This window comes from Anticarsia gemmatalis, chromosome 21 (genome assembly GCF_050436995.1).
Source record: "Anticarsia gemmatalis isolate Benzon Research Colony breed Stoneville strain chromosome 21, ilAntGemm2 primary, whole genome shotgun sequence".
Lineage (NCBI taxonomy): Eukaryota > Metazoa > Arthropoda > Insecta > Lepidoptera > Erebidae > Anticarsia > Anticarsia gemmatalis.
In genome coordinates this window covers 9,514,923-9,535,602 of record NC_134765.1, presented here as the reverse complement: position 1 = coordinate 9,535,602, position 20,680 = coordinate 9,514,923, and the positions used below count along the sequence as shown (strand labels likewise).

At 34.7% G+C, this 20,680-nt stretch overlaps 2 protein-coding genes across 2 annotated transcripts; both read right to left on the bottom strand.

The window, feature by feature from the left end:
• Positions 1-5,756: 5,756 nt before the first annotated feature.
• On the bottom strand, positions 5,757-7,428 carry LOC142982119 (uncharacterized). Its single transcript, XM_076128465.1, has 2 exons — positions 7,241-7,428; positions 5,757-6,172 (listed from the first exon to the last, which is right to left on the bottom strand). Exons 1-2 carry the CDS (start codon positions 7,338-7,340, stop codon positions 5,970-5,972), a joined length of 303 nt encoding a protein of 100 aa, XP_075984580.1. The 5' UTR covers positions 7,341-7,428; the 3' UTR covers positions 5,757-5,969.
• Positions 7,429-8,293: 865 nt separating this feature from the next.
• Positions 8,294-10,036, bottom strand: LOC142982336 (uncharacterized). The gene is made up of 2 exons (XM_076128795.1): positions 9,857-10,036; positions 8,294-8,783 (listed from the first exon to the last, which is right to left on the bottom strand). The coding sequence occupies exons 1-2, from the start codon at positions 9,957-9,959 to the stop codon at positions 8,581-8,583; spliced, it is 306 nt and encodes a 101-aa protein (XP_075984910.1). The 5' UTR covers positions 9,960-10,036; the 3' UTR covers positions 8,294-8,580.
• Positions 10,037-20,680: the final 10,644 nt, after the last annotated feature.

Sequence of the window (20,680 nt, the reverse complement as noted above, 5' to 3'; positions counted from 1 at the left end):
TCGTGCTCATCACACAAAAATTTGTCCCGGGTGGGATTCGAACCCACCACACGCGGCGCTACGGTTAAAAGAAATTTTGTTTCAGTAGCTCGATTGTCTACTACTATCGACTCCCGACAACCAATCTGTCATCGAGAAATTTTGTATGAAAATCTGATCAGCGCCTCTGATGGGCGTCGTAGGAAATATTTTGGCAGTACATTATAAATGTCAAAATTTCGATACCCGACAATACCGACTGTACAGAATCGCGCTTCAGTTCAAAAGAGTCGTTGCTTATAAATAACTTAAAAATTTAGCGTAGAATGGTGTAACTTTGGGAATAATTGGGGTTTAATTTGATTATAGAAATATGTAAATAGATAAAAGCTAGCGACGAGTTTAGTTGTCCGGTGCTTGGTACTAAATATTGCTATGAACAACATTGTAGTTTGTAGTATTTCAAATATTGTAATTGACCTTAAACACTTTCTTCCCATTTTAAAGTAACCGGTGCTAAACATGTCTAACCCCTGGTTTCTGAGTACATTTAGCGGTAGTTTATCAGCGTTTGTTTTGTATGAGTTTTAACGCTATTGAATAAATAAACTGCCGCTACATGTACCTCAGAAAACGGGGGTTAGAATTTTTTATTAATAATCACTTTTTTCTCATATTATTATGGGTCTCTTGTTCCCTAGTTTTCAGAATATTATTATGTAACATGTTTGTTAAAAATTTGTTCACTCATCTCCAGTATAGTTTTATTTTAGATTAATATGCGTCGTTAATATAAAAATAACCATTCTCAACAAATAAAATATTTGGTATATAACTTACCCAACGCTGAAGCAGCAAATGCTATAACACACAAAACAACAAACGATCTCATATTTTATAATTAAGTTAATAATTTCTCTTCAAACTGTAGTATAATAATAATGTAAATTTCTAAAAAAGCACCTTATATATTTACAAAAATCGATTAAGTCATTATTGAATAAAGTTTGAGACGCGATAAGAAGGAAAGAGAGAGGTTTTCAAAATAATATAAACTAATAATATAAACATTATAAAACCATTTTAATACAAAGTATGTTTTTTTTTATTTACAGAAAAAAATCAGGCTTAATATTATGTTTGTACTTATTAAGTTAGGCCTTTTCCCCGAGAAGGTAGAAACAGACCAAAGAACACTTATTGGAACGATCCTTACAAACGTCCCTTGCCTCATTCACATCCATACATCTTGTTATACAGAACCGCCGGTTACAAAAGAAAGAAACATGAGGTGAATAATATTTTAAGTTAATTTAATACAAAAAATTCCAATACCTTCACCTATAAAATTAAACCTTATTTCATAAAATTTCATACAAATCCATATCCACGTACACAAGGTGTATTTTATACACACGTTCGATATTAATAAACGAGTTAAAATATAATGACTAATGACCAGTACCTCGATTCTCTACGACTATCGAGTACCGACAACTGGCTAGCTATCGAATTTTGACATTTAGAATGTACCGTCAAAAAAGTTTCTACGACGCCCGTCAGAGCCGCTGATAAGATTTTCATACTAAATTTCTCGATGACAGGTTGGTTTTCGGTAGTCGATAGTAACAGAGAATTGAGCTACTGTTTGCAAGACATCGTCGATATGATTTGTGAATGTCTTCCTATGGCGTTCCTTTTTTATTAATATATTTAGTTTAAAATTTACGGAGGACCCAAGTCAGTCAAGTTACACTCGCTTAAATGCACACACTTCCCTAACTTATGCCTCACAGTGGGATGGTTACAGAAGCAAGCAGAATAGTCGCAGAAGAATACGCCTGCCAGTGGCGTAGGGTAGAGATCTTCACAAGTAGGCTCGTAGTAAATAGGACCACAGCCCATTGATACGGAGTGAGATCCTTGTGGACACTCCAGACCTGCAAATTTAAAGTTAGATGACCTAAACTCCTGAGCTGACATACTTTGTGAACCCATATTTTAGTCACTCAAGTCTTAATAATGAAACCTATCTATACTAATACATATTATAAAAGTGAAGAGTTTGTTTGTTTGTTTGAACGTGCTATTCTCAGGACCTACTGGTCCGATTTGAAAAATTATTTCACTGTTAGATAGCCCATTTATCGAGGAAGGCTATAGGCTATATAACATCACGCTACGGCCATTCGAAACAGAATACTAGTAAAAAGTGTTACAAATACGGGGAAAATTTTGACCAATTCTCTTATGTGACGCAAGCGAAGTTGCGCGGGTCAGCTAGTGTTTAATAACGGGTCTTTAAGATCTCAATCTAAAATGAATCACAATTGTTCAGCGGCTTGACAATGAAAGTGTGACAGACAGACTAACTTCCGCATTTATACCTAATGTTAGCAGAATCCATATTTTTTTCGGATACGCACATATTTTTTTTAATGTATTTAATTATAATGTGTCTTAAAAGATTATTAAGATTAACTTACCCCACGATAAGTAAATAATCACTGTAACGCACAAAACGACGAACGACCCCATATTTAAATCTAAATTAATTATTAAACTCTTAACTTCAGTATCATACTGATCTCAAAATCCAAAAATTGCTCAACATGCTGATTTACGACCTCACTAGCCTCTGCCTAGCCTCTCGTCCAACTAAATATGTTGAAGTCGGCTTCCAGTCTCACCGGATGCAGCTGAATACCTGCTTTTTACATGGAGCGACTGACTTTGGTAAGACTTTCAAGCTTGTGACTGCTCAAAAGAACTTTTAAGGATATTTTATAACGAAAGCCGGGTTTCACAATTTAACTTGTCTTCCAAACACGGAGGAACTCGGTCGTATAATATGGTCACCCATCTACAGAACAACCTCGACAAGCGTAGCTTAACCAGAGCTACCGATTCGTGCGGCTGTTAATTACTTTCCACTTCAGCCTACGACAATAATTAAAATATTGTGTCTCATTTTAAAAATTACGCCCAAATTTTATGAAGAAACCAATTATGAATGAAAATATTAATGAAACTGATTTTACGGGATTTTAACTTTAACGATTTTATTGCTCAATTAATCGCATTAAAGAGGCAGTAATGCATTTTACGTCGTATTTTAAGAAAATCAATGAATTAATATGAAACGTGCTAGTTAAAATCTGGATGAAACTGATTGTTCGATTATGAGTATTTCCTCAAAACAGCAAAATTTGTTTATTTATGTTAACTAATGAGATAGCCGAGTGGTATAAGTTAGTACCTCCCACGCAAGTGTTTAGTTCGAAACCGAGGCACCACACCAATAACTATTCGAAGTTTTGTGTGTATAGAAATGATTATCTCTCAACAGTGAAGGAAAATATCGTGATGCAATCTTGCATGTCTGAGAGTCCTTTAGAGCAACTCTTGAAGGAATACAATATCTTCAACCCGCAATTGGCCAGCATAGTGGACTCAAGGCCTAACCTCTACCTCATTACGGAGGGAGACCCTTGCCCAAAAGTGGGACACTAATGGGTTAAATTTATTCAATGAAGTCTCAGTCTCCTAGCTCTTTGGGTACAAAACCCTAAAAAAGAAATGAGAAATAAAATACAAGGTTATCAAAAGTACTTAACAACTTTTATTCAAAACATTGTATTTGCCATTGTATTAATGTTTCTTGGGATGTGCCTCAAACCATTCTTGGAAGTCAGTCTTGGGGCATTCTTCTAGACGAACACAGTTGCCACTAATAGTGTTTCTCACTTTAGGAGCGTCGCAGAAGCAAGAAGAATAGTCACAAATGTTCACGTCTTTCAGCACCTGTATTTCAGGGTGGTCACATGACGGCTCCAGGACCATGGGACCACATTCCGTGGTCACGAGGTGAGAGCCTTCCGGGCACTCCCGACCTGAAATGACAAAAGTATTTGGAGTAATACTGCACAGAAAGTTTTACGTGGTTTTCTTTTGGGCTCAACCATAGTGGTTCAAGTAAGATGTGTTAAAGGGCACATTCACATTATTTTTATTCCATTCTGTATAAGATTTCGGAATTCCAGCTTTACTGAATTATTATTCGGCCATATAAGAATGGTTGTTATAAAATAAATCACGTTAAAATTTACTTTATGAGGAAATTTTCCTGCTACTTTGCTCTACGCGTCTGTATTTGCAACAACAGGCTTGATTTATTCAAACTATGTATCTTTTATAGCTCACCACTAAAATAGCTAAGAGAAAGTTTGCTGGATTTTCAGGTTATAATAATAATTTTAACACCCTAAATGACACAATTAAATTTTCCTGCCATAATTTCTATCTTAAGTCTCTGCTCTTTATATTGTTCAAGATAATAAATTGTACTAATGAATTACTAAAAATATTTAAGATAAACTGACAATTAAATAACAATATATTGACGTATGCAAACCAGTCTAGACTGACCATCGTTAAATCAAAAAGCAATTATACTCGTCATTACAAACGGCAATTAATGGCACTGATCAATTAATTAATAACATTTAACTATCAAAACTTGAACTGCAATTAACAAGTTGGAATGACTTTGTTGACATTGTATGTACTTATCAGCTTCTCAAAGGAATTTAGTAAGTTTTTCGGGCCATCGATTTGAGTTTGCAATATCAAGAGCACATACATGTCACATTTTTATAATACTAGGTACTAGCTGACCCGCGCAACTTCGCTTGTATAAGTGAGAATAGGTCATAATTTTCTCCGTCTTCGTAACATTTTTCGTTGCTATTCCGCTCCTTATGGTCGTTATGTTATAGCCTATAGCATTCCTCAATAAATAGGCTATCCAACAGTAAAATAATTTTTCAATTCGTACCAGTAGTTCCTGAGATTACCGCGTTCAACCAAACCAACTCTACAATTTTATAATATTAGTATAGAGTTAACACAAAATTGGTTTATCGTGTCTGCTGGGCTCCGTAAGAACTATTTTAGCAGTACATTTTAACACTTTCGATACTCGACAGTACAGACTATACAGAATTGCGCTATTGTACCTTGATTCTCTACCACTATCGACTACCGACAACCGGCTAGCTATCGAAATTTTGACATTTAGAATGTACTGCCAAAATGTTTCCTACGACACCCGACAGAGGTGCTGATCAGATTTTCATACAAAATTTCTCGATGACAGATCGGTTGTCGGTAGTCGATAGTAGTAGAGAATCGAGGCACTGAACAGTGCTTCTAACGGGCGGCGTGAGTACTATTTTTGCAGTGCATTTTAAATGTCAAATTTCCGATACTCTATAGTACCGACTGTAGTGAATCTCTCTACAGACTATATTATCAAACTTACCTGACGTCACAGCAATGACTGCTAACACACAAACGACGAACACCTTCATATTTATTGTCTGTAGTTTCTCACACAAATGTCAATACTATACTGATCTTACATACTAAAAGTAAGACCTTATATACTTACTAATATCAATTAATGGGTGGAGTCGTTATAAGAAATCTTTTTTCAAAGTATAGATAGATGCTAATTGGACAAATTAGTCAATTTACTAAGTCATCATTCTAATGAACTCACTTTATTGTCGTCATTAGTTATTAGTATTGGGCTATTGTGTATGAAATAAACCTATTATATAGGGATAGGCGGAGATGTATGAAATACGCTTTTTATACCCGAAAGTATAACAAAAATACATAAAATTCGTTTGCTTATTTTATAAGTGTTTATTTATATGCATATATCCAAAAGATGATTTTTTTTTTAAAATACCAACCATTTTTCACAGTTGGTTCATGGTTATAGCGAATTAAAAATCTTTTTTTGAATTAACAATTTATTATCAAAAATACAAAACATAATTTTGGCATTCCAAACAAAATACATATAGCTTATCATTTACTTTTTTAAGTGCAACTGATAAACTTTTGTAAATTTATCTTGAAAACATTAAATACAGAAAAAGCAGTCACATTGTTAATCAGGAATCCGTTTATTTCATCATTTATTTCTTGGGACACTGTTCAATGGGCACACATTTGCCACTGATGGAGTCGCGGACGGTAGGAGGGTCACAGTAGCAGGCCGAATAGTCGCAGATAATGCCTTCCTCTTTAACAGGGTTTGGTTGCTCGCAGGTTGCTTCAGGGGTTTTCTGGCCGCAACCCGTGGCGTACGCGTGCGTACCTACTTCGCATTCCTTGTAACCTGAAATATGGAGAGCGGTACAGTTATTATTAGTTTCTGCAGTAGTGATGGTCAAACTGGTCTACTGGTTGGAATTCTTTTTAGGTGGACGAGGGCAATAATGGCAACTAACTAATGATTTTCCGTAGTTTTGCCTGTATTAGGAATAGTTCTTGTAGTTGCATTTAAAGAAAACATCTCTTGGAAATATTCGTCAGTTTGAGAGCTTAAAAATAATAATTCGTAGAAAGACACAAATACAGAGTGTTCAAATTGGCAAGCATGGTCGACTCCATAATTAAACCCTCCCTTGTCCAGTTTTTATTTACTTTTTGTATAATTAGTGGTTCTAATTCTTATTCTTAGCTGTCTAAGCCGCCTCTTGTTAGAGGCGGCTTAAAATATGGTCTTGATTAACTAAAAACAGGTAGACAGCAAATAAGAATTAAATCGTAATGATTTAAATTTGTTTTTATTTGATGTTGTTTTTAAACATTTAATGTCATTGAACAGAATATAGAGATAACATAGTAACGAAGCAATTTATTCAAGATCAAGGCCACATAATTATATGTTTATCACGCTCTCTGCTTTATAAATATTATTATTTTTATAACATTAAAGTACCTGTATAGCAACAATATCTCAAATGCCAACTTTTAGATGTCCAGAACATGAAATTTAGCTACCCTAGTAATATTCTATAGCCCTGAATTTTGGAATAGTTCGGATTATTGCTTATCCACCTAAAAACTAAAGATTTGATTCAGACGAATATGACACACAGGTAATAAACAGCCTGTATTAATACAAATATTCAATTATTTTTCAGGCTCAGTAGTTATTCTATCCAGAAGAAGTCTCAGGCAAAATATAAAAATTAGAATAATGAAATTAAAATACTAAGAACACTCTTGATTCAGTTTGATTTCCTACTATTGGAAAATAATCCAAATCAGACCAGTAATTTCTAAGATTACCGTGTCTAAAATAAAATATCTTTGGGTTCATAATATTAGTGTAGGAACCTAGATTATTATGACACAGGGGGCTTATCGTCGTACATATTAATGAATAATTTTAACTTACATTTTCCTAGAACATAAATGCAGCCTCTAGGATACGCCTGGGGTGTAGCAGAAGCAAACGAGACAAAAGTCAGGACACACAACGCGATGACCACCTTCATGATTGCAAAGACCTTCTTAATTTGGTCGGATAACACAAGTGATGACTATGGACTATTTTGTTCGACTGATACAAAACACTAAATAGGTCGGTTTATATATAAATGCTGATACAATATTAAGTGTGATCGTGTAGGTTAACCAGTTTTACTAACTAGTATTTAGTGATTTTTAATATTTTTTTATATGTTTATGCGCGTCATAGTATTTTTGTAATAGCTATACAAATTTATCTTATTTGTATAAATATTTATATTCTACGAGACGACACCCCAAAATGCAGCTTCATAATGTGATATGTGGTGGGTTCGAATCCCACCCGGGACAAGTTTTTGTGTGATGACCACGAATTTGTTCTGAGTCTGGTTGTCAATTTATCTATATGAGTATGTTTATCAGTTATTTGGTTACCATAGTACAAGCTCTGCTTAATTTGGATCAAATGACCGTGTGTGAATTGTCCAATAATATTTATTTTATTTATTTATTTATATACTGTTGCAGTGCCACCTACCGGATGTGTACTTACAACTTTCCATAATCCCATCCAAACATGTCCAGCTATTAAGAAGAAATTACCTAGATGACAAATATACGTTAGTATAGAAACATTATCATTTATAAAGATAATAAAGTGAGAATAAGATTTTTTCAGATTCTTATATATATATATCTCCTGAACATCTGATCATATTTAAGATATTGTCTCGAATATTAGCTACAAATAATATATTTATTGTTAAAAGCAACCTGGGTTTAGGGCAAGTAAAAGGTTAAAAAACAGGGATATTTTTGTCGCTTTTACATATTTCTAGTTTTATTTTATAGAATATAAGATATGGCATATTAATAATCATTTGAATAGAACATATTGCTGATTTATTTTACTGTCATTAGTTAACATGCTGTCGGGCAAGTCCCATTTTAATAAAAACTCGGTTAGAAATCGACCACACACTTTAGAATGCATTTTAATAATTATATAATATCACACAATCCTTATGTACAATCGAAAATAAAAATATTTATACACAGTACAATTTTTTAACAGAATTTTCACACTGAAAATACAAAAGTTTTCTGTTTATTACCATCAAAGTAATTTTACAATCAGTATGAATTGTTGATAGGTAACATTAATAATAAAATTTATATTTCCAAAAAGACTACGGTTGAACATGTGACAGTGGATACACACATATTTTTACCCGTGTCTGTACTGCTTTAAAAACGTGATATTGATCAATTTGTTGGGCAGTCTTCTAGCGCTACACATTTGCCAGTGATAACATTCCTGACTTTCGGAGATGAACAATAGCAAGCTGAGAAATCGCAGATGAAAGCATCTTCCGCTCGAGGGTGGGGTCTGTTGCAAGTCGCTTCTGGAGTGAAGGGGCCGCAGGCTGTGGCGTACCGGTAAGTGCCTCTTGGGCAATCTTGTATACCTGAAGAAATACAATAAGGTTATTTTAAATAGTTCCCAAAACTCTCCTCCCCATCGTTCAGGAGGAGACCATTGCAGTGGGACAGCAATGGGATAAAAAAAATAGTCCCCATTTTCTACTTCTCGGCTATTTCTTTCAATGGCGTTCATTTACAGCTTTACAAATCTTTACGTCTTTCATCAGGACATAGCGTTATGTTTGCCTAAAAAGATGGACAAAGTATCGAAATTAAACAAATTGAGACATTAAATAAAGGCATTTGCGGGTCCACAGTGGCACAGGACAGACAGGTTTGGAAGGAAAGAGGGAAGGCCTTTTTCCAGCAATGGGACACATAAAGGGCTAACAAAAAAATATATATTGCATCTAAGGCACAAAAATGTACATTCAAAAGACGCCGCAGACATCTTCTTCGTCTTTATTTCCACGACTAGTTACCTGACTTTCTGATCACACCATGCCGTACAGCTATAGTTACTTGTACTCAAAATAAGTTGTTTTATTGATTGATTGATGGGCAGAATATCCAATACCTCTTCTTCCAACATTAAAGACGTTTGAAGGTATGAACTGATTTGGTTTCACTGTTTGTCGCCGATTCTCTTCATACTCGAGATAAGACGAAGTAGTCATTTCTTGAATAAACCCACCGTGCAGGGCAATGACCTCAGATACGGGTGTTATTCAGCTACTCCATCGTGGGAAAGTATATCAGCTTACCCTTTCTTCCAAGCTATGTTGGAGTCGGCTTCAAGTCTCACCGGATGCAGCTGAATATCAGTGTTTTACATGGAGCGACTGCCTATCTGACCTCCGCAACCCAGTTACCTGGGATAACACGATACCCTTCGGTAAGCCTGGTTGTCAGACTTTGAAGCTTCTGTCTTGACGCCTGTCAAAGATGTTCGAAAATGACAGCCGGGACCCACAATTTAACCGATCACCCATCCACATATCAACCTCGGCAGGCATGGCTTAACCTCAGAGATCGATCCGCGCAGCTGTTGTTAACTAAGCCACGAGCTCCTTTTCATCATGGGAATGTCTCAAGGCAAAAAAAAAGCAAAACTTACATCTGCCAAATCCATCAATGGTACCATTGCAGTCATATCTCTGAGGTTTGGCTGCAGCTAAGGCTACAAAAACCAGAACACACAATGTGACAGCAAACTTCATGATTATAAAGTACTATTTAATTTAGTCGGGTTGTACAAGTGATTTGTATGAAGAATTTGGTTCAACTGTTCGTTAGAAATAATGAGTTGATTTTTATATAGGGGACGAATTGTCTTTATCTTATTATTGTAAGGAAATAATAAATTTATCTGCCTAAACTTATAAAGGTACGTTTACATGGACCAGTATAACCGATGCTTCATTTTTGCAAAACCGTAATATAATTAAGGAATGGACACTTTGATTTTTACCCCAAACTGTTCACCTGGATCGGCAAAAATTGGGCCATGATATGGCCTGGGACCATACTGCTGCTGAGTTGATTTTCTTGCATTAGTTCCAGCATCTTATTTACAGCGTAAGGTTCTGAAATCTTAGCTGCTTCATTTCATTAATTGGTCGTATGGTCAGTGGTCAACCTAGTGTCAAAGTTGTTCAAGCCGCCCAAAGGCCTTTGACATGGCTTAACGACTGTTATCTTATTGATAACAACCGGGACCGACTTTTTACGTGCCCTCCGAAGCACGGAGACGCTCAGTTCAAATACCACTATGCCCATCTATGGAATGTCCGCGCCAAGGTTGCTAAACCCATTGATCGTTTACCGACCGGTGAGTACAACTAGCCACGAGCGCCTCACATCCCGGTATTCACATAATTATGACTCCAGGTGCCAGCAGTTTTTAGTTCAACGTTATCTTAAGTAATCTTTCTACAAATACTATTAGAACAAGTATTGTGTATTATAATAATATAAGAAAAAAAAGCTTTCTTCTTCTTCTGAAATGGATTAACCCCTTAGGTCTGGAAGATTTATTTTTAAAACTCTACTTATCTCTTCAAGGAAAAATATTATTGTTCAATAATATTTTTTAGTTAATTTTATCATATCATTTTTGAACCCTGACCCGTTTAGAAAACGTGATTAGAATGACCGTTAAGCAGATGTTGATGAAATGACACGTTTAGGAATATATGTATAATAGAAATATATTCTCATATTCTTTCTTGAAGCTGATCTTAGGGTCACAGTTTTCTGTCTCGGACCTAAGAATTGACTGCCTCCGTGGCGCAGTGGTTTAGGTCACCACGCCGCTATCATTGCGTCGGGAGGTCGTGGGTGCGATTACGACACGAGACAATTATTTTTACGATCCAGAGAAATTGTTTCGGGTCTGGTTGTGCTCTGTGGGCGTTGTTTGTATGTTTGTGAAAATTCCCGCGACACAAGAGCAATTCTTACGGGAGTTGTCTTTTTTATAAGAATAAAAATGAGGAGCTAATTGGGTGCAGCGAAAAGTTCCATGGAAACCTACCAACGATGCAGGGCTTTGTTTATAATGTCCAAGAGTGTGTTCAGTGGTATATACTAGCAGGTGAGAGGGTAGGCGCAATGCTACCGGCTTTACATGCTTTCCTAGTACACGTACGTAATATTCATGTTAACTTTTGTTTTAGTTTGAATCCTTATCTATTGGACATTTGAAATTACGGTATAGATTATAGTGTTATCATTTTTTCAAATAACTCAGATTTAAGGTCATTGCAATATTTAAGATACAATTGTAATTTTTTTTTATCGGGTCTGGGTAAAATCCTTTTTTTCGTCTGACGAAATATTATTATTGCTGTGTTTTTTTAAAGAATCCTTATACTTAAATCTTTAAAACGTTTGGTCACTAACTTGTTTAATTGCATTTACGATTAAACACATGATTGGAAGATGCGTTATTTGTTATTACGCTTAAGTATATGTTTGTTTGTTAACAAGGACGATGAGGTAAGCTTAGTTTTACCTTATCTTTAAACCTGATACTCATAAACTCCTTTAAACGCCGCTGTTTATTACAAAAAGTCGGAATCGCTTCGACCATTTTTACGTGGGAATGAAGTTACGGAGAAAATCTAATAATTTGTATTAATTATGACTACCTTTTTCCCAGTAGTATTTAATTTATAAAACTTCAAAATTTTATCAAAATCGGTATAGTCGTTTTGACATGATAGATGGACTAACGAACATACATTAGTAATATTAGTATGGATTACCTATTCATATGAATTGTGTACACGAGACCCGGTGATATGGACTTGGAGTGATTACTGCTGACCAACATCGAGCTATCTATGAGTATGCGCCTACAATTCCCGAGTTCAATTTCCCAACATAATAAAATGGTATGGCGCTCTTTTGCTATGATATTTTATTTAGGAAGAGAACTTGTATTTGCAGATTTAAGCTTTAGAGTAAAAATCATTTGATTAATTTATTTTTTGGAATAGGTATGTATTAATTTTTTTAATTTATTTTTTATAATAAAGAATATATGAATTTCAGCTTGTTACTCTTTTATACAAATACTACTGCAAGTTACACATATTATAACCTGAATGTATAATTAGGCTACAATGCAATAGGATACAATAAAATATATAAGGTTCCACTAAGCAAGTTCCTACTAAGATTATTCCATCACTAAACGTCCAGTCTTGACAATATTAAACAAGCCATAAGACTTCGTTATTTACATGGTCAACAAGGTGTTATGTAAAACAAACAAATGGGTGTTATGTAAGTAACTGAGGTCAGACAAGTATTCAAGGTCGGTCAAGGTCAAGTTGTGATGATGAGTCAGCTGTTTAAGGATTTGTATTTTACACTTTACAAACATACATGATATCACGCCTTTTATACCCGAGGGTAAAGGTGATAGAAGTGTATGAAATACACAGATAATTCGCTTTTAACATCAACACCATGCAACTACAATGCATCGAAGTTATAAACACAAAGGACCAGCGCCTCTAGTGTTTTTTGAATGAACTAGTTTTGACAAGTACCAAATTTCATTGTAAAATACTCAACGATGGGTATAACAATTTTTTTTTTTATTTTTTTTTTTTTTCGTCAGGAAAATGCATTACTGCATGTCCCGCTCCAGGGAGGTAGCGGGGGTCTGTCGGGCTCTCCCGCCGGCTAGGCGTTCCGGCTTTTAAATTTGGGCATACCGACTAAAAACCTGACGGTGTTCCTTCAACTGTCACCATAAAGTGGCCAGGACGCGGTACCTCCGATTGGATACTCCGCGTCCTAGCCGGTGACGGCCCGCTTTGGATGCGGGCCCACCTTCGAGCGGGGGCGGGCATGAATATTGCCCCCCCTAGCTCTCCAAAATTACAGCTATCCCAATTTCAACCACAAGACAATTATAAAGACTTTTTAAACAGTCATACCACAGCAGACTAAACAATCAATAATACTTAGCTTTAATAAAAATCAAGCCCAACTCTTAAAGATTAACAATCTCTTAAAAAAGCCACAATATACGATAAAAGTGTAAAGTGTTATCAAACATCTCAAAAGATTACAGTAATGTACACAACACAGCACTGAACACCAAGTACTTAAAGATTTAAATACAAATAAAATGCCGTTAGTCGATCGACTTGACATACCGGTATCATCACAAACTTGTTCCGCTTCGGGCCACTAAAGCTGCGAGTTTATATCCAAACCTGCGGGTTAATGACCTTAGGGTAGTTGCAGATTGTACGGATCATTCGCGCGTGATAATTAAAACAATAGGTACGAATAGACCACAGTCTTCTTTACCATATATCTTCATTTTTGGCTTTTTGTCGCCAATCCTTCGTTTGATAATCAATCTCGCCGTTTCTTACAGGAGCTAGCGTTGAAAATTTTAGTGATTAACAAGAATAATAAGCCATTATAAATACAATCATACTTTCATAAGTTTAAGGCTAATATAGATAGGTATTTTCATACTTTTATCTGTTTAATGCTATTTAATTTTATTGTATAAGTTCGACAGTTTGACTCACCTCGTCATATCTTACTAGGCCTCGTACCAAAATTTTAGGTCGTTGATAGAAACAATAGTACTCTACAAAAATACCTTATACTTTCAATGACCAGCTTAATCAGTTACAAACGTTAAGCTCGTCATGATCCTTGCCAGATTTCTAGAAAACAATCTGAAGCAATTGTTAATAAGAAGTCATTTGCAGCACCAACACAATTTGTACAACACGTAGCGTGTCTATAGCGCCTGCAAGCGAACAGTGAGCAACAAAATATAGTCTGAACAAAATATACGCCTAATCTGTAAAACCTTTTACACGCTCCACCAAAATTAGATATCGCCTTTTTAAAATGATAATCACTATGTCCTTTTGCATTGAATTTACACTTAAATAACAAGTTATCGCAAGTAATTTTGAACTGAGAAAATTAGCATTTATATGGCCAACGTTTTGAAGAGTGTGGGTACTTATTTTTATGGTAAAAAACCTCTTGGGTTACAGGTTTGGGAAGTTATGTAATTATGACATGGGTTTCGTGCAATAAAATTTTAAATATCGTTAAATATGAACCGTGGTTACGGATAACGAAATGAGATATGCTAATTAATAAAGAAATTAAATTAACGACGATCGTACTCGTACCTAATTACTGGAATAAAGAAGGCTTAGTTCGTTATGCTTTAAATTATAGTGTCCTTTTTCTCTTTGTGTAATATAACTTTTAATATATTAAAATATTTTGTCTAAGATTTAATTGATTAATGGCTGCCTGCGATAAGAATGTACTTTCAATTAAATTTATTGCTAAGACTTTTTTATATTGAATTCACGCATAAAATTACGTGTCTTTAAAGGCGTTGATATCGGAAAGTGAAACAACACCAGCGGAGAAAATTTTGTTGCAAGAAAGGATGTATCTATTCTCTACATAGCACTATCAAATTTCGTATACTTATTCAATACATTATAAAACCTACAATTAATTTATTTTCTTAAGTATAGTGGTATATAATCGCGTGTTTCATAGCCACATAACTAGTTATTGTCATCTAGGATGTCTGTCACACCCACTGACACAGTTCTGAAGACGATTAACCTACATACATACAACGAATTAAGATATATTGTTACGATAATCTTGTTGAATTTAATTTAGAGGAGAAATACACTGTAATTTTTAATTAAATTACCTCATGGGTCTAATCATTCATGTACGTGACTTTTTACTATGAGGTCCTGGGTTCTACTCTCATGATCTGCAGGAAAATAAAAAAGTAAGATTTTTCAGAACCAGTCGTTACGAAATTAGAGAGTCATAGATAAGGAATTTTCTTAATTCTCTTTATATGTACAAAAGAAACTCTGTATGTCGGATTCTTACTGCTATAAACGAAACGATTTAGATAAAATTTAGTAAGGAGATGCAGGCTCCCATTTTATGGAACTAAATTTACTCAAGCGGCGCCACCGGAAGAAATAAGCACTTAAAATATAAAGAATTTATTCTTTGCATATTTTATATACAGCGTGATGACATTTGAGGTCAAACGAATGATATACAGCGTGTATCAATTTTACGGTAGCAGATAATTATGTGCATATTAATATAGAGAAAGATTTGTTTGTTTTTAAGTTTATTTCTCTAGGAGTGAAAGTTTTGTGAATATTTTAGTCATTTTTTCCTTGCAGAGAAAAATATATTTTTATAAAGAAATTTAATCAAGAGCAACGAACATTTTCCTTGTTTTAAAGACTAACTGTATAACTCCTAACGGAATTTTAAAAATCAGCACGTTCAATACTCTATTTTTAACCTAAACTTTTCACTAATATGAAACGTTACGATTATCAGTCTCTATCCAACGTACGACTAAGGCAGATGTACTATATTAAAACCGCCCACCCATCCGAAATCCGTCCCACTAACATTTCCTTAACCTCACATTGACCCACAAGCGAAACATCTCTATGTAGGATGTACAGTCGACAGCAAAATTAGTTGAATCATTTACGCTCAAAATAAATACTTTTTAAATCTTAATTCAATATGTTAATATATCATGCTATTTGTACCCGAAGACGTAAGCAGAGGTTCATGAAATATAACATATAATACTATAGGCTATTTTAGAGAGCAAAATTCAAAAGACCAATTCAAATGGAACTCAATCGAACTCGCTGCCAATATTCATTCGCGATCAATATTTAACACTATTGCAACCACTACAAACAATCATAACTATATTTATAAGTACTTTAAAGAAGCACTAAATAGACAAAAAATTACAATTTGTAAATATAACGATCACTATAAACGACAAAAATCCAAAACTGAGTTTTAAGGAGTATTTTAAAAATTGAAAAAACAAATCAAAAATCAATTTGTGTTTTCTTCCAAAAAAGTTAAGCTGCATAATTTTGGTAGCCGACTGTACGTATTAACAACAATACTCATTATATTCTAATATATGCGTGCTTGGGATGCCTAGAATATCTTAGATCTTAGATAATAATACATTAACCAACAGGTTAAGGTTAACCGTCAAAACATTACTTAGAACCTTAGAACATGCCTGTAGAAAGATACGCTATTTAGGAACTAACTGCACGTTTAAAACAGTACCTCGATTCTCTACTACTATCGACTACCGACAACCGACCTGTCATCGAGAAATTTTGTGAAAATCTGATCAGCACCTTTGACGGGTGTCGTACTGAATAACCGTAAAATACCAATAGCACCCTACCCGTCCCGAGGATCGAACCCGAGACCTCAAAATTAGCAATCGGATACATTACCGACTGCGCCACAGAGGCAGTCAGAAATTGTATAACATTATTGTATTTAGTTCATTATTGGAATACATTAAAGAAAGAGGGAAGAGAGGTCTTTGCCCTGCAGTGGGACAATATGGGCTGATAATAATATGGCCTTGGGTGCATTTTATTGTGTACACAGGGATAGTCACCGGAGTGTGTAACCATACATTTTTGAAAGATTAAAGTTGTCTAAAATGGGCCTCTACGTGTTGGCTTCGGCCCCACGCATGCCTTTCAAATGTCCAGGACTCTGTAGTCCCGAGATATATACAAAAGACATACAATAATAATAATTGAAATGCCTAAGAGTGAAAAAAGGCTAATTAATACAGTATTATTTATCTAAATACCTGGTGACAAAAATAAGAAAAAACACACTTTTTCTTGGAAGTATGTCTACTGCTTAGTGCTTGTTTAGTCTAAGGCTATCGAGTTGTTGAAACAAATAATAAAAGATGCTTTAGCGTTTAGGTACAGGTACAGTAAGTGTACAGTGAACTGGCTCTGGGCAAGGGCTAACCCCCGGTTTCTGAGGTACATTTAGCGGTAGTTTATCTATTCCATATTTTCAAAACTCATATAAAAAAAACGCAATTAAATAGATAAACTACCGTTAAATGTATTTTATATCATGCACTAGCTGACCCGCGCAACTTCGCTTGCGTCACATAAAAGACAAAATTTTCCCCGTTTTTGTCAAATGTTTTACTGGTACTCTGCTCCTATTGGTCGTAGCGTGATGATATATAGCTTATTACCTTCCTCGATAAATAGGCTATCTAGCACTGGAGGAATTTTACAAATCGGTCCAGTAGTTCTTGAGATTAGCGCGTTCAATCAAACAAACAAACAAACTCTTCAGCTTTATAATATTAGTATAGATAAATCAGGCATGCCAAAGCTCTCTACTAAGTTGTCAGACGATATACTTATTTACTACAGAATTTGATAGTCGACTGCACATAATAGAAGTCAAGTAATTCAAGTAATTTTAAATGCGTTTGCTACCCAATACTACCGAGTGCAAAAAATATTATTACTCGGAATCAAACCTGCATTCCCCCTATCAATAAATGAATCAAAACAAACACAAGAAAGCGTGAGTAACTGTATAAAATTAGCTTAAATCAAGTCGTTTGAGTGACAAGCGTCACTTCTCGGAAGGACGATACAACACGATTATGTGCGCATAATGCGACAACGTGAGTTAGCGTTAAACATTGCAGATATGATGATGAAAAATGGCATACGGGCAACTTTTAGACCACGAGAAATTGACTAACCGGCCACTGCAAAAAGTTGTATGCTACAAATATTGTGTCGAATGGTGTAATAAATAAAAATAACATTCGTTGGTGCCTGTCAAACTAACCTTTTATTTACAAATGCAATTCCATCCCTAGAAATTGGACAAGATGAATATGGTAGGATTTATAAACCGGCCCAAAAACAAATAGTATATTTTTATCATGCAAAGTCCCCAACCCGCACTTGGCAAGCGTAGTTGACTCAAGGCCTAAACCCTCCCTCATTACGGGAGGAGACCCTTGCCCAGCAGTGGGACAGTAATTGGTTAAATTTATTTTATTTTATTTATATTTTTATCTTCTTAAAGTAATAATATACTCACAGAATATTGTCAATCCATTTAAGTTCCTTTATGTCAAGTCTCCCAAAAATATCTTTAGGCTATCCGATTTATAAAGAACAGCTTTTACAACTGTTCGAAATCACTCACACACAATCAATGCTGTTTTTACCGTTAATATAGGTAAGTGACATTTCTAACACTCTTTGAAAAGTCAAAAGTACGACAAGTTTTAAAAGTCAGTTGTCATACCACTTTACTATAAAAAAAACAATAATTTTAGGTGAAATAAAAACTTGTAAAAAACGTCAAATACTAGATTTTTAACACATTTGTTTTTACACAGTTGGGTGCGAGAAATACTATTGAATAAATTAAAAGCAAATAAATTATTCAAATAGGTAAAATATGAAGTACTAGCTGACCCGCGCAACTTCGCTTGCGTCACATAAGATAAAATGGGTCAAAATTTTCCCCGTTTTTGTAACATTTTTGATTGCTACTCTGCTCCTATTGGTTGTAGCGTGATGTTATATAGCCTATAGCCTTCCTCGATAAATGGGCTATCTAACACTGAAAGAATTTTTCAAATCGGACCAGTAGTTCCCGAGATTAGCGCGTTCAAACAAACAAACAAACAAACAAACAAACAATCAAACAAACAAACAAACTCTTCAGCTTTATAATATTAGTATAGATGTTTACAGTTATGATAATTTAAGTTAGAATTATTTGATAATAGTATAATCTTTTGTCCCTCTGGTAAGTAGGTAGGTATTGTGAAATAATATTATACACATTTTTTTTTTCATTCCTTTTTTCTTTTTATACCCACTGCGTAACTTTAATGCTTTTTAACTAAGTCACCTTTTTTTGAAAAAATAGTGTAATATTTTTCAATTACCTAGCTGAGGGACGAATTAGAATTTCAGTTTTGTTTAGAAACAACCATATTAAAAATGGGGTGTAGTCCCTTATAGACATTATGCCAACAACGAACGAAAAACTCACGGCATCTTTTTTCAGTTCCGATGCCAAAAATATTGTGAAAAAGTTGCAATGTTGTTGACTGGGCCACAATTTGTCGCCGACTTATGTGGATAAAATGCAGCTTGATGTATCTTCAAGTAGTGTGTGTTTCAAGGCTAAACAACGGCCATTTTCACTAACAACGACAAAAATCATCAGCCTAGCCTTTCTTCTAACTATAAGAGTCGGCTTCCAGTCTCACCGAATGCAGCTGGATACCAGTATTTTACATGTAACGCATATTAAACACGGTACTCTCTACTGTTCTGACAATACTAGTACTAGCCTTACTAGTTGTCAGAACAATCTCGGCAAGCGTGGCTTAACCTCAGAGATCGATCCGTGCGGCTGTTGTTAAGTAAGACAACACAAAAACATTGTCAAAAAGTTGCGATATTGTTGACTTGGCCACAATTCGTCGCCAACTTATGTGTATACATGCAGCCTGATGTATCTTCAAGTAGTGTGTGGTTCAAGGCTAAACAATAAAACAATTTCTCCTCGGAATCTTGCTTCTTCTCGGAACCACTTATACTTGAATACTAACCTTCACCCGCTGTTTCGTTTGCATTTGCTTTGTTTGTTTTTTAATTACATCGCCTTGATATATTTAGATGCTATTGTTTCCGATTTTGTACAATAAATCTACGTCATAATACTAATAAATTTAATAAACATCTGTCAAAATTATTTAACATATATTTTAAGGTCTCACTACTCCTGGATATCCACGAGATAGCTTATCTGACGAAATATGAACAAACGTTTTCATACCTTTACATTCACCTTTTTTTTTATCTGGCAGAAATGTTATCTGATACTCATTCTCACCCGTGAAATTGCTTATTTAAGTGTCAGACAACAGATAAAGAGTCAGCTGAAATTAAAAAACTGCTCAACATTCCGCTTGATAAGATAACCGATACTTATATGGACGTAGTGAAATAATCCAAAAAGTAAACATGATAGCAAAATATGCCTGAGTTATGTAACAAAAGTGATTATTATGCTAAATCATTATAGTATCTATCAATAGTAATACAACCTCACACTAGTACTAATATAAGTAAATAATAATTATTGCATCATTACTCAGCCAATACAAGACTATGTAAACAACAGAAACGTAATAAAACATTATTTATTTACTTACATGTAAACAAATAAAAACCTATTAGTTTTAACTCCTCTATTAGAATTATTGTTCGAGATGCTGGTAGTAATTTCTTTTATTGAAATATATCCTTCTGACGACAAATTTTAATATAAAAATTACCACTCCATTAATATTACTACAAACTAGCTACTGAAAAAATATGATTTAATTACTATATCGTACTAGTATTTGTAAAGAAGGTACTTATTTCAAACAGACTAGATTTGTATATTGTGCCCTCCCAGTGTTCGACATTTCGAAGACAACCCGATACTATTGTGTGAAAAGTTCGTGAACTAGATA